This window comes from Crocodylus siamensis, chromosome 5 (assembly GCF_052110815.1).
Source record: "Crocodylus siamensis isolate JL-2025a chromosome 5, ASM5211081v1, whole genome shotgun sequence".
NCBI lineage: Eukaryota > Metazoa > Chordata > Crocodylia > Crocodylidae > Crocodylus > Crocodylus siamensis.
The window spans coordinates 154,190,952-154,216,084 of NC_143399.1; the positions used below are offsets into that span (position 1 = coordinate 154,190,952).

Here is a 25,133-nt window from a genome sequence, read left to right on the forward strand (position 1 = left end):
ACACTAGCAAATTAAATCGCCCAGGGCACTTTGTGATATCTTAGTCAGGAGTCTTAAAGAACTGCTAGCAGGGAGTGTTTCCTGGTCCTGCAGAGGAATAATGGACAGGGTACAATCTGACTAGATATTTTGAAGTTGCCTTGAATTTGGGGTTTTGTGAAAGCAGGTCTTCAGGAGCTGAGCAAGAATTACAGGGCAGCCCTAAGTGCATTGTAGAATTGGAAGGGGCCCGTTTGGTTGCTGCTTCAGTTGATGAGGTGAGGGATTGTGAGGGTTATCCACAGAGAGCAGGGCAGCTGTATTAATGCAGGGAGTTTCAGTGTTTGTCATTATTTCATTGGCATCTGAGCCAATGAAGTAACTCAATGAATGAAGCTGAAACCATTGATACAACTCCATTATAGTCTGTGCCATACTCTGTCTTTTGCTCCTCATATTTTCCTCTGAAGTGTGATTTGACATGTTTTCCTCTTTAAATGTGCTTTGGTACTGTCATCTTTGACACTTCACTGGGCAGGAAGCCCTCTGGTTAAATGCTGCCCTCTGAATTTTGATACCTTTCTTTTGCTGAACTTCAATTTCATTCCTCAGTTCCAGTTGCTCTGGTGAAAGAGGAATTCAGGTCTCTTAAATGTTGCATATTAGCACATGTGATATTTGGTCCCATATGATGGTGCTTTTATCCAAACCAACTGGAAATATTTTTTCATGTAAAAATTCTTGAGAAATGGGATTAAATACTTTTAAAAATATGTATAAATGCCTATGCTATACATGGCTTTGACCAAAGGTATAAGGAGATATTTTTTGTTAAGTACAAAATATTCAAAATTTAAGAGAGAACTGGAATTGTACTCTATGACCAGGTTGGAAGAAATTCCCCACTCAAAAGTTTCACTCCACAGAGCATGGTGTCAGCGGTAGCATTCACAGTGAGCAGGATGGTTTTGTTTTGAAGTGAGATGTGTAGACTGAGGGTTTCACAGCAGGCTCTGTGTTTTAATGGAACATGTTTGGACTTTTTTTGAAATCCTGAATGATAAATGGCTGCAATAGGACTTTTAATGGTATATATAATGACCCTCAGAAGAAGCATCAGGAGCCAGGCAACTCTCTTCTAGGAGCTTGGGGGTTTGATGCAGACCTAGAGAGTGAAAGAAGCAGATGCTGAGAGGGGACAATGCCCTGAAGTGATACTTGCCATCTGAAGAATCTCCAAATTGTGGTTCTCATTACAACCTGGGATTAGGAGTAGTGTGTAGTGGGAGAGGCTTTCCCTTTCTCCCGCCTAAAAAAGATTAATTCTGGGAAGAATGGCAATATACAGTTTACCTCTTACTGCATAGAAGAGATGGTTAGTTGGGAAGCAATTTTTTTTCGCTGCTGCTGCTGCAATTTTTGCCTTATTATGAGAAGGCTGCCATTCCAGAGGGAGCTGTGCAAGCCATTTAAAGGCCACCTGAGAGCTGTAGGATTTGTGTAACTGTCTGTGACAGGCATATCTGGTGGCTGTTCCATATTTGGCCCTGAATTCCCAGTACCTATTTTTGTTACTGAAACCACTGCACAGCAGTCCCTCTTTTTATTCAGGTGACCACCAAAGTGATTATAATGCTTATTGATTATTCTGACAAAATCAGAAAGCCTGAACATTTGAAGCCTCAAGTGAGCGTTTATTATGCTTTGTCAAGAAGAGTCTGATTCCAGATAATTCATTTTGCAATTACCTACATATTTAACTGATATTAAATGCAGTCAGACATGAAATGTCTTGGGTTATTTTTATTGCATTTCTTTCAATTGTTACAGAGTTAAAGAAAATAAATGTATTAAAAAAGGCTGATGCTCCAAGGCCTCACATAACCAATACTCCATGGACTTAAATGGCTCGAGGATCCATCTGATGATGATGATTTCAAGAATGGGGGGTGACCAGAAAGTGATTAGACATTACTTGTGCTCACTTTACATAGGGATGTGGGTTCAGATCACAAATGAGTTGGCAGGGACACTAGAAAGGCAGTGTATTTTTGCTCTCTAGGCAGAACAACACATAGAAAGAGTTCAGAAGAAACCATTCCTAGCTCTACTTAGTGGAAAAGAGGGTAGCAGAATTGTGGGAACTTTAACAGAAACAGTTAAAAATAAGAGGGAAGGAAAGGAAGAGTACTTGTAATTTTGAGTAGAACTGGCCAAACAGCAGTGTTTCCCATTTTCAGGAATTTTTGTTTTGGTCTGAATTGGACCAGACCCTCCCCCCCCCCAGATATTTCTGGTGAACTAAAAACCGCCCAGACCCTGAGGCTGCTTTGTGAAATTGATATCCTTGTTGGTTTCACTGCTTAAACCTGAGTGTCTCTGTCCAGCCTGAAGACAGGCTCCCTGGACCTGCAGGGTTTCCTGTCCAGCACAAAGCTGCTGAGTACCCATAATCCCCTTTGTATAAGAGCATGTGGGGGATCTCCCCTGGGTTGGGGTGGGGTGGTGGGAGAGGGTGGGGTGGTGGGTGGGAAAAGGCACTTGTGTCCAGACGCAAGAAACCTGATTGAGAGGTGAGGTTTAGATTGGGGAGAAGGTTTGCTTGTTTGGGGTTTTGGGCAGGGAGATGGTGGTTGGGAGGAGGGATGTCACTGGAGTTCTTAGACTTTGGAGTGTTGATTGCAGACTCCTCTCTCATTTTTTTTAATTAAACAATTTGGGCCCAACAAAAAGCCTTTATTACTTTTTCTGTTTTTATTGGAAACTTTCTGGATGGCTCTAGTTTTGAGACCTCTTTTCCTATGAAAGTATATTTCAGTGCATGTTAAGTACATCAAATACAAATCACTTAAAATTAGGGAGAAAAAGTTTATGGTGTCACCTTTAATCTCTGTTACATTTTTCTGAATTGCAGGATAAGAAGATAAGGAAGACCTTTTTGATCATCCAACCCATCTTCATGCTGAGTACAGTATTGCTTTCCTAAGTAAATTTTTCGTTGGTTTGTCTGGCTGGGTTTTAAAGTGTTCCAAGCATTGTTTAATTGTCTTGGAAGACTGTTATTGGGGGTGTGTGTGTGTGTGTGTGTGTGTGTGTGCATACACACACTGTCTGCATTTTTTCTGAGCCCTAACTTAAATTTTATATGTTAATGTAATCAGTTTATTCTAGTTATAATCTTGTATATTAAATTAAATAATTCCTCTGTGTTTCTTCAGAGTATGTTTTTTGTTATGCATATTACAATAAAGTTTAAAGAGCTGGAAGGAGATCAGAGCCCCATTATACAACAAGAAGACAAAGGGGCAGTAATACTTTTGGGTAAAACTACACCTCGTCTTATATGGGAGTGTGATCCCTTCTCATACAGGAGTGTGATCTATGGCACCCTGTTGCCAGGTAATACAGGAATAAATTCACTGCCATGAAGTGAATGGCACTTGGCATGCATACAGATGAGGTAACATAATTCTGTGGGACACAACACACAAAATTGAACATCAGCTCAGTTATTCCTCATGTCTGTTTATGTAATAAGGCATCCTTACCTTGCTTTCATACCAGGGCTAATATTTCCCACTATCTTTCCTAGTTTTCATATTTTGTTTAGAGTTTTTGATATGGGTCAAATCTCAGGGAGAACTGTAGGAACATTAAAACAATGGAACAAACTGCCTAGCTATGTTGGGGATCCCCTTTCATTGAATGTTTTCAAGGACAGCCTGGAAAGTCTGAGATAGTCTAGGACAGCATTTCTCAACCTGTGGGTCGTGATCCAAAGGTGCGTCACAAGAATATATGGCAGGGTCGTGGACAAACTTTAAAAATGGGTTCTCCTTTAAGGGAGAAAAACATGGGAAATTGTGCAGGCTGGCAGAGTGGAAACATGTGGAAATTTACCTGCAGGCTGGCAGAGTTCCAGCCTGCACAGGGCTGCTTGGGCTCCCCTTTACCCCACACCCCCCTGTCCCCACACACTGGGGGGCTGGGACCTGGGGGTGGGGGACAGCAGGTTGGGAGTGAGGGGCACCAGCAGAGCCAGGGGGCTGTTTTCTATTTAAATTATTTACTGGACTGGGACTGGCCACCAATGTTTACAAATGGGTCCTCATACAAAAAAGGTTGAGAACCACTCATCTAGGAGTAGTGAATCCTGCCTCTGTGTTGGGGAATAGATAGACTGAATGACCTCTGAGGTCCCTCACTGCTGTAATTCTGAGGCATTGCTGGTCAACTTTAACTTTGTTAACATAGTTTTTGGGCAGAAAACATAAGAAGAGCCACACCTCATTTTGTGTACCTTTGAATACAAGTAGACATGACAGACAAAGGGTATGAAAGGAGAATACTGTCAACAGTCTGCTTAAGAGTACTGGCCCATTGGGCTAGTGTGATTCAGGCTCACCAGTTTCTCTAACCAGCTGCCTGCAAAGGAGTAATGTGCTTATTATCATGTCTCACTGACATAATGACCAGATACCAATTTCAGACCTTGTCAGGCCAGGCCTCTCTTGGTCTGCTATCTGGTTCCATGTAAACCAGTATGGCTTGTTCCATGGTCGGGTTGGTAGGGTCTAAACCAGCGCCTGCAGCTGGGCTAGCCTGCGTGAGGAGGGTCTGTGGACACCCAGCAGGACTAAAAACAAGACCTGTCAAAGGGCAGATGAGCAGATGAGCTCCTTGTGAGCCAACAGCCATCCGTATCTGCTAGGTCACTCTGCCTGAAAAATCAGCAATGGTGCAAAACAACTCAACTAACCTAGGAGGTGTATTACAGCATCTAGGGTGCCATGAATGATGCATGCCCCCAGTGGCTGGGGTGGGGCACGGTGGCAGCAGGAGCAAGCAGTGAGCTCCTGCAGATGCCGCTAGCCATTTCAGGGGCGCGAACACAGACCAAGGGTTGGTGACCACCTGCAGATGCTGGTGATAGCGGCAGAAGTGGCAGCGGCAGCCAGCAGTGATTGCTGACTGTCCACAGATGCCACTGGCAGGTCCGGTTTCATAGGGGATGCACTGCCATGGTCAGGGGGTACATGTGCACCCATGTGCATCCCCTACCCTATGCATTGCCAGCGTAAGGTGCCCCACTGGTCACAGCACCTTCAGGATTGACTTGACTTGACCTATTCCAAGCTGGGGAGATGGAGACTGTCCCAGCTAGTCTATCAGGGAGACAGAGACTACCCTTGTTACACAGGTAGGGAATGAAGGCCCAGAGAGCTCCAATGAAGTCTGCAGCATGGCCAGGACCTGAGTTCCAAATGCCCCGAGCCCGATCTCAGTCAGGACACGAGCGCGCTCTACAGTTACAGGGGTGGGCAAAATGTGGCCTGGGGCCGGATGTGGCCTGCCAGACCATTCTATCCGGGCTGCAGGGCCCCTACAAAATTTAGAAAATTAATGTTAATCTGCCCTGAGCTGCCTGTCATGTGGTCCTCGATGGCTTGCCAAAACTCGGTAAGTGGCCCTCTGCCCAAAATAATTGCCCACCCCTGAGTTAGAATGAATGGATCCGGCAGGCACATGGCCAGGGCAGATAAACTCTTCCAGCTCCTGATGGAAATGCCCCACTGTAGGCCAGAGGTGGGGGGGTGGGCACTAAGATGAGGCCACTACTGCTTGTCTCCACAGCCAAAGTCCCCGTGCCTGGGCCAGATCCAATGGCCCCTGGCACACCACAATATTGGCAGGCTCTTCTGCCAGCAACACCTGAGGCAAAGTTGGTGCACCACTGTGTGCCTCAGGGGAGGGCGGTGTCCGGGAGCCCCTTCCTGCTCCCACACGTGGCTACCCCAGCGGTTGGTTCAAGACGTGGGGGCCTGCACCGGACAGCAAGTTGGCTTCAATCGTAGCAGAGATCCCGCACGGCCGCCCAGCTCCAGCCGCCGGGAGCGCGGCCTGAGGGCCCTGCCGAAAGGGCCCCCCCGGGCCCGCGGCTCCCTGGCACTTGGCCGCTTGCAGCCGCCGCGCCACCTGCGCTCGGGTTCGGCCGCCCCCTCGGGGCGCCGCGCCAGGCCGGCCGGGCACCGGGGGCGCCGGCACCTGCGGGCTCAGGTCCGGCGGGGCGGGGCTGGCGAAGGTGCGCGGGGCGGGGGGAGGCGGCGTGACAGCAGCTCCGCCCCGGGCCCGCCCCGCCCAAAGGTGCGGGCATGGCCGTGGGCTGAGGGAGGATGCAGCCGCCGTGTGTCGGTGCGGAGCTCGCCTCGAGCCGCGGCCCCGGCGCCAGGGACCCCGAGCAGCAAGTGCAGCTGCGGCAGAAGCTGCGGGAGCTGCCGGCGCTGCTGCGGAGCGGACTGACGCTGAGGAGGAAGGGCTCCGCGGGCCGGGTGAGTGGCCCGCTCGGCCCGGCCGCAGGTGGCCGCGGGGCGGGGAGGAGCAGCGGGGCCCGCGCGGCCCCGGGGCAGCCGGCCCTCTTCCGGGGGGTGCTGCAGAGCCAGGCCCCTGGCAAGCCCGGCCTCTTGCTTCGCACCCCACAAAGTGGAGCCAAAAAACTCCTGCCCCGCCGTGGGCTGGGCCAGCCATGTCGTGCCCCTTTCCTTGCTGGTGGGTGCCTCATGTGCCCCTTCCTGCCAGGGGCAAGGAAGCCAGGTGGGTCGGGGCTGGGTGCCAGGCGTCGGGGGCTGGCCTGTGCAGCTCGGTGGGAAGGACTGGGTTTCAAGGCAGAGCAGCTTTGTTGGTGGTTTTGCAGCATGAGTGCTAGAAGCCACGACGTGCGTGGAGGGATGTGGCAAGTTGTGGACGTGTTCTGTCACCTTGCCTGTTTCTTCCCAAAGGTGGAAAACCTGACTGAGTCCTTCAAAGGCATTTGGGAAATTATTTGGAAGTAGCAGTCTCTAGGGAGTAGGACATCTGTCTTTCCCATTCCTTAACCAGCTGTTGCCACCCATGTGACACAGATTTAGGGATGAGGTGCAGGGTGGAGGGGAGAAGGACATTGCAGTCTTCTTTGGGGACTTTGGACTGATCTTTGAAAGTGGAGAATGGTAGTTTATGCTGATGACTGCATTCTGTATATATTTTGCAACTAACTGGTTAATTGTACAAAAAATTTTAGCTTGGCAAAGTAACTGTCATGCCATAGAAAGAGCCAACCAGCTACAAAGTTAGTGCTTGAAAATATGTACCAATTTTAGCTGGTTTCTGTCCAGCTTTAATTTGAACGTGTAGCAGAACCCTAAGAGGATCAATGTGAGGAGCTGATGCAGAATTGCTAATACACCACAAGTTCATAATGTGGCGTAATGTGTAGTAGCTTCCCAAGGTCCCTTTTCTAAGGTGGTAAAGTTGTCGTGAAATAGCATAGGGTGTGAATGTAAAGCACAGTAGCACTAAGTGTAGGCTGAAACTAAAGATATTCAGATAGGATTAAGATAGCTGTCCTGCTTTAACAGCCTATTTCTGATGAACTTGGTGTGAATATTTTTAGCGGCCTTCAGCTACTGAAGAGTGTTTGAAAGACGATGGAGCTGGACTGTTCTCGCTGGTGGCAGATGACAGAACAAGGAGCAACAGTCTCAAGTTGCAGCAAGGGAAGTTTAGGTTAGACATTAGGAAGAATTTTCTCACTAGGAGGGTAGTAAAACACTGGAACAGGTTACCCAGAGACATGGTGGATCACCATCTTTGGAGGTTAAGACCCAGCTAGACAAAGCTTTTGCTGGGATATTCTAGTTGAGGATGTTCCTGCTTTAAGCAGGGGGTTGGATGAGATGACCTCTTCCAACCCTAACTTTCTGTGATTTTATTATTCTGTTCCAGAATAGAAGTACCTTACTGGCTTAATCCACTTCCATTCTTGGGGCTTCTCTACCCACAGATGCTCAGAAAAATTAATTCAGATTAACAAAGCTTAATGAAATAGTTAAAATGCCTTAATTCAGGGTAGTTTACTTCACTTCCAAAGTGAAAACTACCTTAACTTAAATTCTATACTTTTAGAATAAAATGCTTATAACAGGGTGTTCAATCCCCTTAAGATAGGGCAGCATGGGCGACTGGTGCCACCTTAGTCAGGGGGATACGTGCCCCCCAGCGACCTGTCTGACCATGGGTGGGGGGAGGGACCCCCAGTTGCTATCTCGCTGACTGGCGGGGAAGCGGCTGCGGTACTATATCCAGTGCTCCCACTCCCTAGTTGGTGCTTGCAGGGGGAGCTCTGGCACTCCTGCCTGCCCGATGCCTAAGTGGGGAGTGCGGCCTGTCAGGGGGTGCATGTGCACCCCCTTGCACCTCCAAGCATTGCTACTGAAGGGCAGCCAGCCCTGTTGAAGGAAGTGCAGCTGTGGAGCATTCTGCTAACTAGGGAGGGTCACTGGAAATTTAAAAGCCTCCCAGCAAAGAAAGGAAAAATAGGCTCTGAGGGAATAGCTTGTTGCAAGGAGGAGCCAGTCTGTTGCACTGGAGAAGAAGCTGTGAAAGGTAGCTCTTCTAGTGTTTGGAGAAGACAAAGGATTTTGATGTGTTTTAATTGTCTTGTTAGTTCCTGAAGTTTGTTCCCTGGAAAACGAACTTCTTGAGGAATTAACTGCAGAGCTAACTGGCTTAATTGGGCCCATTCATGAGACCATAGTGAGAAGCTGCTCACAGGTCTATTAACATGACTTCTCCTCCTGAACATTTTAATAACCAGTGAAATAGCAGTATGAACACTTACATTTGGGCATGTGAGTTAACACCCCAAGGAGAACTTTGGGGGCACTTTACACCTCGTGGCTATTTTTTCACGCTGTCTGCAGGTCCATATCATCTTGTCCCAAACTGTCCTCATTCAGCTCCTGCATGTGTTGTCTTGTGTAGTAGTTGCATACCATCAGAGAGTCACAGAGGTTTAGGGCTGGAAGGGACCTCATGAGATCATTGGATCCAGCCACCCTGCTCTGGGTGGGAAAGACTGCTGGGATTTCTTGAACTGCCTATCCTGGTGATAAGTGAGAATGAATGTGGTAGATGTGGAAGTCCATCCCTCAAACACTCTGATGGATACTGGATCTACAGGGAATTTCCTTGAGGCAAGGACAGCTGCTGCTGCACTTGCTTTAGTGACATCCAAGTGGCCACTGAAAGGCAAGTCATGATGCTGTGCAGTAGTAGATCTCTGTTAGGATCTCTAGACTCAAGGCAAATGATAGCAGTGTCGGGAGTGGCACTATTCTTTGGAATCTCTGGGATCTAGCAGAATACTGCAAGGAGTATTCTTCACAGAATTCTTCAGGGATGGAGTTTCACAGAGTCATTGTGTGAGCTGAGAGTAAATCACCTGCAAAGATGATACTTGCACTTCTCTATGGCTAGGGAATAGCTATATATATATATATATATATGGGGGTGGAGCGGGTGTCTTTTTTTGCATGTGAATTTGTGGATGGTCCAACCTCATCAGTAGAATTAGGCCAACTTTTTAAACTTAGTTTCCTGAGAAATAGCATGACCTAAACTAGTAACAAATTTGCATCTGATTCAGCAAATAATTTTGACTAGAAATTTGGGAGGAAAAACTTCTATGTATTTAATTTTGGAAATATTAAGTATTCTTTTTCAACATTTATGTAATTGAACTCTTCAGATGTTTGTTTTAAAATGTAATAAATGTCATTTTTGTTTTAAAAATGAATGCTAATGAACAGAGGTTAAATAAAATGGCTAAATAACTCACTTCCCCCAAAGGAAAATAAGGCTCCAAAGTGTTAAATAACTGCAAATGGAATTGAATACTTTGGATTGACCCCACATGACATTTTTATTTAATTTTAATCAAAACCCCAATGACCGGTTTGACCTGAACTGGATTTTTATTCTAGCCAAACGCTAAGCCAAAAATATTATTTGACCAACTCTTTTTATCAGGATGGATACTAGCCAACAATGAGCCACTGCAGTCTTTGAGGCCTGAGATCTGTGTTCTTTTCCTGGCTCTCATGTTGACTTGCTTGGTAACCTCAGGAAAATAACTTTATTTTTTTCATTTGTACAACAGGGATAATGAGACATCTATGCCTTGAGAACTGTAAATAGTAAAAGCACAATATAAAGTGTTGAGGTGACTCTAGTTATTTTAACATTGTTTAGAAGTGAAGGCTAATATAATTGTTTTCTTAAGGAATGAAGTATTAGAAAGGGAGGGAAGCATATAAAAAAAATGGCATAGATTTTGCAAATAAATGAAGTCAATCATATTTATATCCCTTAAATCTGTTAGTCTTGTCAGTACCCCATTACAGCAATGGAATATATTAAGGACTGATTTCAGACTTGGAATCTGTGACAGGAATGTCTAAGAACTTGTTTAGGATTACTTTTACTAGGTTATAAAATATTAATTCTCTCTTCAGTTCATGGGGCCAAAACACTGGGGGGGGGGGAAGAAAAAGAAAAACCCTGATCTGTACAGAATCTGCATATGTAGGATTTTTCTGACTTCTTAGAGTTGTAGAATTTAGAGATACAGAAGCCTTTCCAAGTTCTTTTTTTCTAACTATTTCTGAATTGTTTCAGTGGGCCAGACAAATCTAAGCAAATGACTGATATGGACTGAATTTAGATTAATTTTGGTGGCTGTTGGAACAGATGTGTTCCTAGGGATTCCAGCTACTATAACTTCAGGGAGCACACGCTTTCCAACATTCAGACTCCAGGGGCTGAAAAGATCCCAGGCAAAGCTACCGTGCTGAGGTCTCTTAAGCTCGTTCTGGGGGTGCAGTTTAGAGATGGGTCTGTCTCCACAGTCCTGTCTTGATTTCTCTGACTTTCACATAATTTAGATGTGCCAATGCTAGGATCTTGCATGTGGGCTTTCCAATTTATAATACAGGCTCTTTTACCTGGTAATTTTGGGTAGCTCTTGGAACTCTTAACACCTATATTATCCACACATTAACACCTGAAACAAGTTTTAAGCACTCATTAGGTGGTTCAAATTTACACCACTCCAGGACAGGATTATCTCTGATCCATGTTACCCAGCTCCTGTTACACTAAGGTGTAGCTACTCTAGGCTGCAACTTAGTTCAAACACTCAACCTGCCCCATCTCCCCTGCTGGAGCCCACTTCCCCCGCCCTGCCCGAACCGCAAATCCCTGCTTACTGCATCACTCCCTTTTGGCTTGTGGCTGCCTGTGCTGTTTGTTGTGGAGTAGCAGGCAGGGAGGTGTTAACCTGCCTGCCTGGCCACTGCCACTATGACTGCTTTGTGGGCCAGGCTCAGCCTGGAGAGGAGCAACAGCAGGGCAGTAGCAATAATAGGGTGAGGAGGGGAAGGCAGGCTAACACTTCCCTGCCTGCTCCCCTGGGACAGGTGCAGGCAGCCACAAGTGGGGGCAGGAAGGAGCCCTGAGGGGAAGGGGGGAGTCCTGGGAGAGGGCAGGAGGGAAGCCCAGAATTGGGGGATGGTGGTATTTTTACTTTTCAGTCCTCCAGGCCCCTGCTGGCCTGAACATGTGACTACTCCAGGCTCAAGCTGCTGTTAACACCCATCAACATTTGTGCAGCTCATAGCCATAACCTGTAACAAGGACCTACAATTATGGGCTTCCCTCACTTTGAGGATTCTGTATGTGCAAATTCATTCCTATGCAATGACCCTTTTAATACCAAAAATTCATTATATGTGAGGTAATTTCACTCTCATGCAGTTGGTGTGGTGAGAGTCCACAGTCAGCTGCTTTCTGCAGTGCATTGCACAAGTGACACGCACCATCATATAGTTTCCTGTGTGGATCTGTGGTCCTTGCTTGTTGTCTGCGACGTGTTTCTGTAGTTGCCATCCCCATTATGGTACTATTCACCAGGACGTGTGCTTGTGTGTACTGTCTGCTATTGGTGAGTACCAAAATTGTTTTGGAAAAGTGGTAGAAGTGGGTCTGGGGGTCAGTACAGTTGAGATCTTGGAACCTATCCTTATTTGTTACATTGTAAAGTGGGTTCCCTGTATGTAAATTCAAGTCATGCGCTGTTTTCTAGCAATGCATGTACAGCATAAAGTGAGAGAAACCTGTATTCGTGAGACCTTTGATAGTTGTAAGGAATGGACTTTGCTACACTACTTAAATAAACCAGTGTTATTAAAGAATCAAGTATCACTTTAAAACAAGTCTTAAATTTGGTGCTCAGTATTCCAGCTCCTTTCCCTTGGACCCCACAGGCAGAAAGCTCCCCCTTAGCTTTAGCAGTTGAAGATAGCCAAAGAAGAGAAAGGGCTGAACTCCTGCCCTTTTATAACTTTACAGCTCCTCTTTTGGGTGATAAGGGACTCCTATTAAGTGACTTTGTTGCAAAGGCAACCTCTTGGATAACCCAGTTCTCTTCAGGAGGAGTGGGTTATTGTCTGAGATGATTACATTACATTATAGCACTTTGTCAATGACACAGGGCTAACAATACCCTTTAGAAACTTTTGTCCAAGATGGAGAATAAAAGACAGTAGGATGACCAAGACCAGTTTTACAATCAAAATGGAGTTTCCAGTTTGACAGACACAGAAAGAAATCATAAACTGAGCAGAAACCATAAACTGTACACAGTCCTCAAATCGCAGCACATGTGAGTACGGCACATTTTGCTGTAACAGAATTATAACTTGTGAGAGAGTGCTTATGCTAAGCAAGGCCTAGCATTAAAAACAATGCACTAAAACTCCCAGAATGCTTCAAGGAGGTTGAGGAGTCAGCGATTGACATTCTGGTAATTACTTTCTGACCCTTAGATGAAAATACTGAACTTCTGACCTTTGAACAATGATAAAAATAGCAGACGTGCCGCTTACATTGTTAAGAATAGGAAACTGCATGGCTAAACTGCAATGATGAAAAAACAACCGCATATTATGTCAATTTTGACATTTTAACCCTGCAAAAAACCAGCAAAACATATAGATGAATAATGTATTTAGGTTATAGAAAATTAGCATAAGAAATATAAAGGTCATTAAGAATTAACATAAGAAGTATAATGATTATAATACAAAGCGTATCACCTGATATTATAATATAGATAAGTTAACTAAATAACCAATAGAAGTAAGAATTAGAAATGCATATGTATAAGTGTTATCATATATAACTAATAGTAAAGTTATGTTAGATGCCTCACTTCCACCATGGGGACAGTTTTGTATCTTTTGCCTAAAAAAGATAAGGGACTCCTTTTAAATGAGCTGTTGACCAGTTCTGAGACTACTGAATCAGGCAGCCGCACCTAGCCTCCGGGTTAGAGAGCAAGGGCTTGATTTGGGAACCTTGTAAACCAACAGACCTCCTTTAGTTTATGACTTTGTGAAACAATAAAAGTTTTAAATTGAACAGGTCTGAGCTTGTGCTTAATTCAGCCCTATATAATTCGGCATTGAGCTCACACATAACTGAAGTTTACCCATATGCATCCCTACTGAAGTAGGAGGAGCCTTTCTGAAACCAGTAGGGTTCCTTTAACCCCTTATCGGTCTGAATGTGTGTTGAAACCAGCTGAGGATTCTGTGTAAAGTCTTCTGAAGGACTGAAGAAAACGAAAGGTTCAAGATATTTCTTCTTTGACTTAGGCGTGGTTCAGAACCATCAGTCAGCTGAAACCCTTCCTCCTGTAATTCGGTAGTAGGAGCTGATTTTGTGAGGTGCCAAATGCTTTGCAGCTTCAGGTGCATAAACAGTATAACCTGGGCCCATGTTTAATTCACTGACTTATTCATTGTTTTCCTTGTTGGTGAATGGAGAGTATAGAAGAAAAATGTGATTGCCTTAAAATATGAAATGGTAGAACATCATTCTTCTGGATGTTGGAATGCATCTCATTTAACTATGGCCCAATCCAAAAACTACAGGGGAATGGAAATTACTTTAGTCTCATTAAGAGTCTGAATGGAGGTCGAAAAGACAACTTTCATGCAGAGCATTACTGTTTTATACCTAATGCTTGCAGTGCTGGTTCAGAGGGTTCTGTGTTGGTTTTGGGACACTGACTTTCTTTATTTTGTGCTTTGTACACCACCAGTTGAATTAGTACTTACATACATATTGTGGAAAGAGAATTCTAACTTTGTGCAGGGCTGTCCCTGGGGGGGGTGAATCGGGGTGACCACCCTGGGCCCCATGCTTTGGGGGGTCCTGTGGAGCCAGGTGGAGCAGCTGCAGGCCTTCCTAGTGCTGGTGACTCTGCGCCACAGCTGGCTTTGCATCTGGCCACTGGCCAGCCCTCCCTCCCCCCGCCGGCTTCGTCATGTCCAGGTACTGCACCCTGCTAGGACTGTCTCTGGCTTTGTATGAATTTTCTTACTTCGATACTTCATTTAACTGAAATAATAATAATAAAAAAAAATGGTGTTTGTCCTGCATCACTTGGGTTAAAACTGAGATTACTCCATTCAGATTATGTATCTCTTGGACATAGATTGTATTTGTTCATATGTAGAGTTCCCAGTGCAATCATCCTGTTATGCTCTTTGAACAAATGCTGAACACACAACAGAAATTTGCAGTGTGTTTTATAAAAATATTGGACTGTGAGTGACTTGTGTCATTGAGTCTAGTCTGGGGTGGGCAAAATGGTGGATCCGGTCAGCAGCCAGACACCATTTCCCAGCAGCCCCTGCCCACGTATTCCATGGGGACCCCAGCAGCAGCTGCACTGTGCTAGTGCAGGGCCAGGGTTTCCATGGAGACTGACCCCAGCAGGGCTTGCAGGGCACACAGCAGGGAGTGGAGCTGCTCTGCGGCCAGGCTGGGATCTTGCAGTGGTGACAGCATGGTCTGGTGCTAGGGCAGAGCCACGATCTTCAGCCTGCACACCCCTGCCCAGAGCATGCAAGCTGCAGATCATGGCTCTGCCTGAGTTCTGGACCACTCTGTCACCGCCACAAGATCCCAGCCCTGTGCAGAGCAGCTCCACACCCTGCTGCATGTCCTGCCAGTACTGCTGGGGCTGGTCTCCATGGAAACCCCAGCCCTCTGCTATCACAGGGCAGCTGCTGCTGTGATCTTTAAGGAAATCAGTCCCAGCCACATGGGCAGGGGATGCTGGGAAGTGGAATCCAGTGCTGGCCAGATCCGACCTGCAGGTCAGACTTTGCCTGCCCCTGGTCTAGTCCCTTTACTTTTGCAGGCAAGCACATCCTATAGTCCCTATCATAGACTGATCAATTGCCTATTTAAAGGGAGTTGGGTCCCGTCTCTCCCCCTTAGTCTTCATGGAAGAATGTTCTAGAATCTTGCCACTTGGCTGCTTAAAAACTGACTCCTGAGTCCCAAATTAAATGTATTCATGGCTGTTTAATACCTATTTGATCCTTGGCTGACATCCTTTAGCTTAAGTAATTCTTTCTCTTCCCAGGTATGTGCTCCACTTCTGACTTTGTTTGTTTTTTAATATGCCTCCTTGTAAAATAGGCTCTCCTCTCCTTTTGTAATCATAGCAACCCTTCTGTGGCTCATTTCTAGTTTGAGTTCCTCTTTCTTGCTCATGGATGGTGAGAATTATATGTAGTATTGTAGATAAATTCCCACCAGGGGTTTCCACCGTGGCACCATATCTGTACTGGAAATAACTCTGCTGATACAGTCTAGGATTGCATTTGCCTTTTTCTTGGCTAAACCACATTCGTGGCTCACATTCGTGCTGTGGTTGTGTGTACGTATGTCTTTTTTTTCTTTCTCCTCAGTTATTTCATACTATGAGCATTTAGTGTATTGCAGAAATTCTCACTTATTACTGCCACAGTATATAACCCTATTTTCTGAACTATTAAATTTCCTCATTGCTATTCCCCAGTCCTCAGATAGATCAAGTTCTTCCTGTATGGTACTTCAGCTCTTTCTAGTATTAATGAGGCTTCCTAACTTTGTGTCATCAGCCAGTATCTTTGTCATGCTCTTACTTTTTATATCACTCTAATTATTGGGGAAAAACAATTAGAATGGAGAAATGAATTTTGTGCTCAATCTTTTGTTTATAAATGCCATGTTGCCTCTGAAATAATTATTTTTCTCTTTCTGTAGTGTTTTCTTTTTGCTAATGAAAGATGTAAGGTACAATAATGTGTTCTCTGGAAAAACACTGACTGAAATCAATACAGAAAGTAAAATACAGGGCTGGCACAATGAGGTGAAAGTTGTAGCTGTCAGCATTATACAGAAGTGGTCTGATTTAATATTAGTGACATTTTTCTTTAAAGCCTGAATTTTCCTCTTGTGGAGGTTCCACTCACTAAATTCAAATAGCATTCATTTTCTTCTATATTATGCAACTAAAAAAACGACTTAAATGGCCCTGAATTTATCCTTTTGTAATCAGGCTTATTATATATTCCAACTAAATATATGTGATGAAGAGGATAATCATTCAGAATATACTTTAACTTGTCAGTGTTATGACTGGTGACGTGAAATTTGGGTAATGGATAAAATTCCTGAAGAATGGTGACCCTAACAGCTTGGATAACTTCAGTGTCTCTGTATTGGATTTTTTTTTTTTTTTAAACCAGTTCTTTCAAAGTCAGTACGAGTGATGGAGACTACTGTTATAATTATCGCTAGTTATATTACTCCTATGGGAAGTTGCAATAGTGTAGGTTAACCATAGTATAAGACAGTGGTTCCCCAACTTCTTGGGCTTGATGATCGCTGTTAACCCTCAAAATTTCTCATGGACTCTTGTTTACTATTACTGACTGAGGGGGAGGGGAACCTGGAGCCTGGCCTGGGGTTGCACTCAGGGTGGGTGGTGGCAGTGCTAGAGGAGGGGATTGGGGGGGCTATTGCAAATTTTTGGGGTGGCTGCAGATCTTCCCATAGCTCCTCTCCCAGTGCTGCCTGAAGCATGGCTTGGCCCAGCCCCTGCTGGGAAGAGCCTGGCACAGCCCCCGCCCAAGCCTGCAGCTGCAGTCTGTCCTGCCCCATGCAGAATGGGGGGGCACAGGCCCCCCCATGCCCTCCTGGAGTGTGTGCAGTAGTGGGACCCCCCTCTTGTGCCCCCTGGATGAACTGTGGCTCTGTCCCATGCACTGCCCTCCTTCCCCCAGCTGGGCAGCGCCTGCCTCAGCCCCAGCCCTACTCTCTCCTTCACTGCAAGGGTCTTGATCTGCCCACCCACTTCCCTTCCCTTCCACCACAACAGATTTTCCTGCCAGACACTGCTCTTCGAGCTGCCAGGCTGCATATCAGAAATCGGATCAGTATCAACTGATATGCCTCCTTAAAAATTGGCTATTGCTGTTGGCCCCAAAAATCTCTATCAGTGCACCACTAGTACTGGAATTATAGCTTGTCCCGCATACCAACAAAGCCACCCTGCTCTGTAACTGGTTGGACCAGGATATAGCAGGATACACTAGCAATATAAACTCAATTTTGTCTTCCACCTTTCTTCTCACACTGATGATCTGCCTTAAGCTATATACCTTCAGAAAATTTAAGTCCTTAATATGTTTTTTTTTTAAAGCAGACATCTTTTGTTTTTACTAACAGCTTCTATTAGTAAAATTGAGAGAGTGCTGTCTGTGCATTTGCTTACTTTCCACTTTGTTCAGTCAGATAAACAAAGATACAATAAAATAACATAGTTAGTTTCATTTTTGTTTCAGTATTTGTTTCTGCTTGGTATCAACTATGGGTTCATCATACATGGTGTTGCACTATGTGTTCTGGGAACCAGATAAGGAAATATTTGGTATAGAAAAATGCAATCTGTTTCATTGAAATCAAAAGTAAAGTAAAGGAGTATTTCTATTTGGCTGTGGTTTTTTAGTTTTCTTGTTTGTGTGGCTTGTTCTTTATTTTGGAAAAGCTTGGTCGGCTGGTTTCAGTTCAGTTCAGAGCTGTTTGTATCCCTTAAATTATGTTAAAAAATGAACTAAGTATACCCTGTACAGTAGTAGCATTTATTTATTTATTTATTTTAGTTTGTTTGATAACTTGCAAATCTGCAATGCTTGTTCATTCAGATTAGCTTCTGGGAAATCTACTGTGAATTGAGAAGATTATATTGCATTTTTTATAACAAAGTATGCTAAGGTTTATGTTTAATGTCCTATTAAACAATTAAAGTTAAATTCTGAACTGGAAATACAGTAGTAATTCTATATCTTCAGAAAATTGCAAAGCACAATGAACATTTCTGTGCTAATGATAATGTTGAAAATAGGGGATAATAGCTGCCTTTTTTTTTTTTTTTAAACAAAGCAAGGCAGAATATACAGTTTTTTTTTCTTTATTGAACAGATGGAAAGTCATTGTAATAACAAAAAAGGTCCTCCCACAGTAATGTTCACTATAATAACTTAAGTGATATTTCACATGCAAGGAAGTCATTTGCTTATTGGAAAACAATTTTCCATATCTTCAGATGTATTATATTTGTTCTTTGCCTGGATTGTTCACTGGAAGCTTGGTTTGAATTTAGATAAAATGATGTAGCTTGGTTACCATTATGGACTTGCTGTATCGCTCAGCATGATGAGCTTGCAGAAACTAGCTACAGTGTAAAAGCTGGTAAAATTGCTTGGTGCAACCCATGTGTGCTCACACTTACGTACAGTCTATGTCATTATACAAGGTATGGACCAATCCTACAGTTCCCCAGTTGTTTCCAGTCTTGCCTCTGGCTGGAATAGGAGTCATAACCATTGTTTAAAAAAAGAAAGTTTAGGTCAGTGCACTGCTTTGGTTCTGACCTGTTATATGACCTTCAGCTCCGTGGGCCAGATAGATGCTTAACAAGTAGAAAACAAAGTGGAATTAGGCACCTGTTCCATACTGTTCAAGTTCCTGAAATTCTATTGAAGTATGTACTTCTGTAATATACCATCACATGACCTTTAAGATTGAGTCACAAAAAAGCAGCAAGGAACTGCTGCTTACCATTTTGCAGTTTTTCAGGGATTAGTGTGGAATAGAATTGCTTTAGGTGCCTGGGTTTACTTGTGGAATTAAACTGGAATAGAATCTGGCTCTATGCATCTCTCCTCTCTTGTTCTCTTGGGACAGGGACTTTCTTTTTATATGTGTTTACAACGGAGCCTGATGTTTAATGGGACCTATGACCTCAGCTGTAACACAGATCATAAAAATATAAACCTATGTAATTGTGGTTCCAGTGGCAGTGCTCCTATTTTGCCATCCCAGCCCCTCCAGGCTGGACTCTTCAGAGCTGTTTATAGCACAACTCTCCACAGAGACTGCACAAACTCTGTAGCCCCATTTCCCCAAATTCTTCAAGTATAATATACAAGTCATGGGGAACTGATTGATTTTTTTTTTTTTTTTTTCCCTATCTTATTTGACACTGTTAAGGCCTCTCTTGGATCTGTATGCCTTTTCTGGACATTCCGCTTCAAGAAAGTCATGAACAAATTGGGAGGAGAAAAGTCCCGAGACTAGCAGTAAAAATTGGGGCTATGCGAAGCTTTGGTCCACAGTTCAATTCGGTGGAGATTTTGGCCACTGAATCAGGCCTATCTCCAAATCCAAATTGAATCAGAGGACCCTTTAATTTCTCTGAATCGAATCAGAACCCTCCAAATTGATTTGGAGAGATTTGGAAATAGAGACAGCTTTAAATGCTTTTTTACATACCTCCTAGGGGCTCGTGAATGCTGCGATAGTGGGGCACATAGTGTCCCTCAGAAGCATGGGGCTCCCCAGTGCACTCAGCAGGAGACCCAGAAGTGGACCAGAAGCAGAGAGGGCAGCTGCTGTTGTTGGGAATGGTATAAGCTGTCAACCATAGAACCTCACTTTGCCCCCACCCTCTTCCTCTTCTTGCAGGCAGTGGAGGAGCTCTCTGACAGCTATTGCTTGTATGTGAGTACAGCATATTGGAGCAGCAGTTGCCAGACAGCTTGCACACCTTCCCCGCAGGTAGGCAGTTACTGATTGGACTCACTGACATCTCTTTTACAGGCAAGGGAGTAACAAAGCAAGTCGGAAGTTGCCTATCACCTTCCTAATTGGAGAGCATGACTTTGATTGCCTCCATGGTGACTTCGTAGCACGTCAGCCAAGGGGCCTCTGCACATGTGTACACTTCTATGGAGCTCTTTATTTTTATAGTGCTAAAAACTATTAAGGCACCTTCTAGTGCTGCAAATGAATGAATATTCAAGGCATTAGGTTAATTATTAAGAGAGAATTTCTACCTCTGGATGGGGTTAAGTAATAGAACAGAATGCCTTGAAGTCTTGGAATCTGTGTGGATGTTTTTAGCGTGGGTTAGATAACCATTTGTTTGAAAGAGTTTAGACTAGACGATCCTGACTTGAGCTAAATGAGGGGTGGGCAAAATATGGTCTGTGGGCCATATTTAGTGCTACCAGGTGACTGGATCTGATCTGTGGGCAGGCACCCACCAATTGATTGTATCCAGCCCATGACTACCCCTGTGGCATTCCACATAGAGCCAAGTCCTTCCCACTTTCTCTCAGGGCAGCCTGCACTGTGCTCCTGCCTGCCCCTGTCCGCAGTCCTGGTCAGTGTGCACAGCTTCCCAGCAGGGCTGCTCCTGGTGTGGCTGCAGCCGTCTGGGTACTGCTCAGCTCCCCCCTGCCTCTGGTTTGGACTTCTCCTGCTCCTGCTACACTGTTCAAAGCAGCAGGTAATGTGGGGAAGCCATGGGGATGTGTGCCAGATATCACGTGCCCAGCCAGGCTGCTTGGGGAGGAAGGGGGCTTGCAGTTGGGCAGCTCCTGCTCCAGTGTGTGGGGCTCCAGCTTCAGTTCCGAGCCACGTTTCACCCACTCAGCTGACTGCAGGTAACTGTTCATCGTACCAGGTCAGAGTGGGTAGAAGGTGGCTGGGAGTTGGAGCTGGAGTCCTGTGCACTGGGGTAGGAGCTGCCCAGCTGCAGCTTCCCCATTGACCTGGCTGGGCACAGGAGGCCTGGGATGCATCCCCATGGCCTTCCTGTGTTACATGCTGTCTCGAGTGGTCCAGCAGAGGCAGGAGGATGAACTGTTGGAGGTGGGTGGAAACTGAGCAGTAGCCAGGTGGCTGCAGCTACACTGGGAGCAGCCCTGATGAGAAGCTGTGCCCTGCAGGCAGAGGTGGTGCTGTTTGGCAGGTGCAGAGTGGGTATGGGTGGGAGCACATTGTGGGCTGCCCTGGGTGGGTGTGGGTGGGGACCAGTTCCATGCAGGGAACCAAAGGGTGGATGAAGGGGAGGGGGGGTGGAGCCCAGGTGAGCTGTGCTGTACGTGTCCCTGGCTCCCCTCCCTCGACCTCCCCCCCCCCCCCCCCCCCCAGCTCCTAGGACCTAGCACGTGGGCAGCCCCCAACCTCCCTCCTACACTTGCACCCCCCCCAACACATACACCCCCCCCTACAGCCTTCTGTACAGTATACAAGAGTAAGACTTGATTTTGAGCTATTAGGCAATCACCTCTATATACACTACTAAAAAAATATAAATTAGGACATACGTTATTTTGAAATTAAATTACAATACATTATAGTAGATGTTTGATTTTTAGTATAAGACTTGTTTTTATCTATATTCTGTTAAAATGATATCTTTTGAAAGATTTTATATGTGCGGCCCTTGACACCTCACCACAACCCATAAAGCAGAAATAATTGCCCATCTCTGGCTAAATGAACTCATGAAGTCTCTTCCAGACTTATTTTTCTATGGTTAAGAGCCTTTTGGAGTTCCTCCTGTGTTCATGGCGTAATTTCTAAGCCATTGGTATCTAAAATGGGTGGGTGGGCAGGCAGGTGTGCATGCATGTGTGCAGGCGGGTGTGTGTATTTCTAAGCCATGGGTATTTAAAGGGTGTGTATGTGTGTGGTATGCTCTGGCTATGTGGTGGCACTTTGAATTCTTGCCAGTAATGTCAGAATCAGATTCTAGGATGAAAATAAAGATGGCAAATGATAGTAACCTCTAAAGCCCTTGTAGCACAGGTTGAGATTTGGCCCCCCCCCCCAACATTAATAGATATTCTTATGTTAGTTAAGTAGAATTAGTATTATATAACTTAAGTTAGTATTATAGTTGCATTTTTTTAGGTACATTTGACCTTGTAAAATGATTGACCTGCAGCTGTTAAGGTAATTGCAATTTACATTTAACTTATCACACAGTATACTTTTATTCTGATAAATTTAATTTTCACTGGATATTCTTTAGGAGGGACTTCTGACCACTAATTAATTCATTAGACAATGAATTAGTATTTTTCTTTATTTTCTAGAGGGTGAACATTTTACTGATGAAGAGACCTACTTTGTAGATTGCCAGAACATATAAATAGCAATCTTGTGTGCACGTGTGTTCTACCAATAATGCTGATTTTATTTATTTTATTTTTTTGCCACTTACTTGTTTATGACTTGTCTGATTCCATTTATTATTATTATTAAAGAAACTGGATGCCTTCTTATTTCTCTTGTTTTCCAAATGCAAATACACATTTCCGATTTAAAAAAAAAAATCCATCCTTTTTTTTTTTTTTGCTTGAAACATTTGCTATCTGGTGCATTTTTATGAATGATTTTCATCTTTTTAACTTGACTTGAATCAATAAAATAAGTTCAAAATTCTTTGAATTGATTTCACAGGCTAACAGCCTCTGCTTGGCTCAACCAGTGACTCTATTCCAGCTTCTGCTGTTCATAGATTTTAAACTATGCATAATAGCTTTTTTTTATTTTACGTTATGCTAATCATGGAAAAATACTGATAAATAGCAGAAGTGCTCTATATGTTTAAAAAAGAAAAAGTAAGTTGTCCAAAATCTCAAGATAATAAAAAGTATGGTGTTTATACTTTTGTAGTTTTTATAGTTCCTCTTGAAGTAGTATGGTACCTTCTTGGTTATTCTAACCCTTGATTATCTGAATGACAAATACTTGATTTGACACTGTTACACATGTCCTAGTAACTAGCTACAATCAGTGGATTGGTGCTTGGGTAACACACAGCAGCAAAAATTAGTACTGTGTGCCAAAAGTGGCAGGGCCAGCACTACAAGAGAATCTAGCTAGATAAACCAACCAGAAGCTACGTTAAGTGAAACTGTAATGAGATCAGGGCCATCTCTCTTATCTGAATAGCTTTTTGGTGAGTGTTTTCCATAGGGGTTCATTTAACTGAAGATATTCTGTAATGTAAATTTATCTTTTAGAGTGCTATATAAAACCTTGGGTATCTAATTATCTCTTGGAATTACAGGGCTCAAGGAAGGACTGGGTTTATCTTGGCTGGTTTGCTCTGCTTTACTAGCAAGCTGGTGCCTGGAAGCTGCCTGTAACCAGCTACCTGTGCTGTTCACCTTATGTGACGGAAATACATGAAAGTTGTGGATTCATAGCATAGAAGTTCTGTGCCAAACCATCTTGTTCCTGCTAGAAATCCCCTGTTATCTTTTCCTGAGGCAAGGAGAGCCTAGCTGTGGGCCCCTATTGTGGTCATTTTATGAAAGGAAATGGACTGGAATTGAACTGGTCTCAGACTCCAAAGTTTTGGGAACCAAGGTGCTTTAACAGGTGCTTTGAAGAGATAACTTATACCTCCCTATTGCAGTCTGTCTCTTTCATGTGGAAGAGCAGCTGCCCCCTAGGTAAGGTAGGTAGCATCACAATATATGCGAGACAATTTTCAAGGAATTAGATATGGAAGTTTCACACTGCTTATGCTTTAGTGTCATCAGATATTCATCAGCAATAAATAAGCTTGCATTGAATATTTATTTAACTTTTATTATTTCTCTTTTTGAGGGCCATTAAAAGGAGTGCCTATATTTTGCTCTAGATTTTTTCCCAGCAGCTCTTACACATTTGGCTGCAAAAAGCAGTATTGATCATAGGCAAGTAGGACTGGGAGGGGACCTCATGAGGTCATTGAGTCCAGCCCCCTGCTTCAGGCAGGATTATCCTGGCTAAACCATTCCAGCCAAGTGTCTGTCTAATCTGCTCTTGAAACCTGGCAACAATTGAGATTTGTGCCATTTCTCTAGGTATCCTGTTCCAATGCTTGACCACCTTCTTAATAGGGATATTCTTCCTTAATCTATAACGTGAACTTCCCCTGCTGCATCTTGAGGCCATTGCTCCAAAATCTGTCCCCTGTGGCCACAGAGAAAAGACCTTCTCTATCCTGTCTGCAATCACCCTTCAGGTATTTAAAGACTGTTATCAAATCCTTCCTCAGTCTTGTCTTCTCTTCTTCAAACTAAATAACCATCATTCTTTTAGCCTTTCCTCATAAGTCTTGCCTCCCAGGCCCTAATTACTTTTGTTGCCCTGTGCTGGACTCATCCCAGACTCTCTACAGCCGTCCTTAAGGGTAGGACTGAAAACTGGACACAGTACTCCAGGTGAGGCCTCACCAGTGTTGAATAGGGTGGAAGAAGCATTTCTTGCCCCCCCCCTTTTTTTTTTGTAACAAGAGCAGGCTGTTGGCTCATTCAGCTTCTGTTTTACTGTAATCCCTAGGTCGTTCTCAACAGTACTGTAGCTTAATCACTCGTATCCTATTCTGTAATTGTGTATGCAGTTATTTTGCAAGTGCAGGACTTTGCATCTGTCCTTGTTTGAATTCCATCTGATTGATTGCAGACCATTTTTCCAGTTTATTCAGGTCATTCTGGATCCTAGCCCTATCTTTCAAAGTGAGCGCAACCCCATACACTTTGTCTGCAAATTGCTAAGTGTGCACTCAGTCCCATCATCCAAATTGTTAATGATGGTATTAAACAATATCGGATTCAGGACAGATCCTTGGGGACCTCCACTTAATACCTCCTCCGAACTAGACATTGAGTCATTGACTGCTCGTTCATTATGGTGATCCACCCAGTTATGTATCCACCTTATGGTACTTTTATCTAGTCTGTATTTCCATAAATTGTTAATAAGAATGTTGTGGAAGATGGTGTCAAAAGCCTTGCTGAAATCAAGGTATACCATGTCCGCTGCTCTCCATCCACTGTGGAAGGAATTCAGATTGGTCAGGCATGACTTGCTCTTAGTGAATCCACGTTGACTGTTCATGATCCTCTTGTTCTCTCTTATGTGCTTCACAATAGATTCCTTGTGGACATGCTGTATGATCTTTCCAGGTATTGAGGTCAAGGTGACTGGTCTGTAATTCCCCAGATGCTTATTGTTCTCTTTCTTAAGCCATCTCTACATGTTATATATATTGCACAATTGCCTTGTTAATCGTGCAATAAATT

At 44.2% G+C, this 25,133-nt stretch overlaps 1 protein-coding gene across 1 annotated transcript in view; it reads left to right on the forward strand.

Annotated features, from left to right (window-relative positions):
• Positions 1 to 6,146: 6,146 nt before the first annotated feature.
• RAPGEF5 (Rap guanine nucleotide exchange factor 5) overlaps positions 6,147 to 25,133 on the forward strand; it is a 262,022-nt gene continuing 243,035 nt past the window's right edge. The window contains exon 1 of the mRNA XM_090046785.1: positions 6,147 to 6,308. Within this exon, the coding sequence (XP_089902911.1) occupies positions 6,153 to 6,308 (156 nt within the window). The 5' untranslated portion in view covers positions 6,147 to 6,152. The remainder of the gene's footprint in view (positions 6,309 to 25,133) is intronic.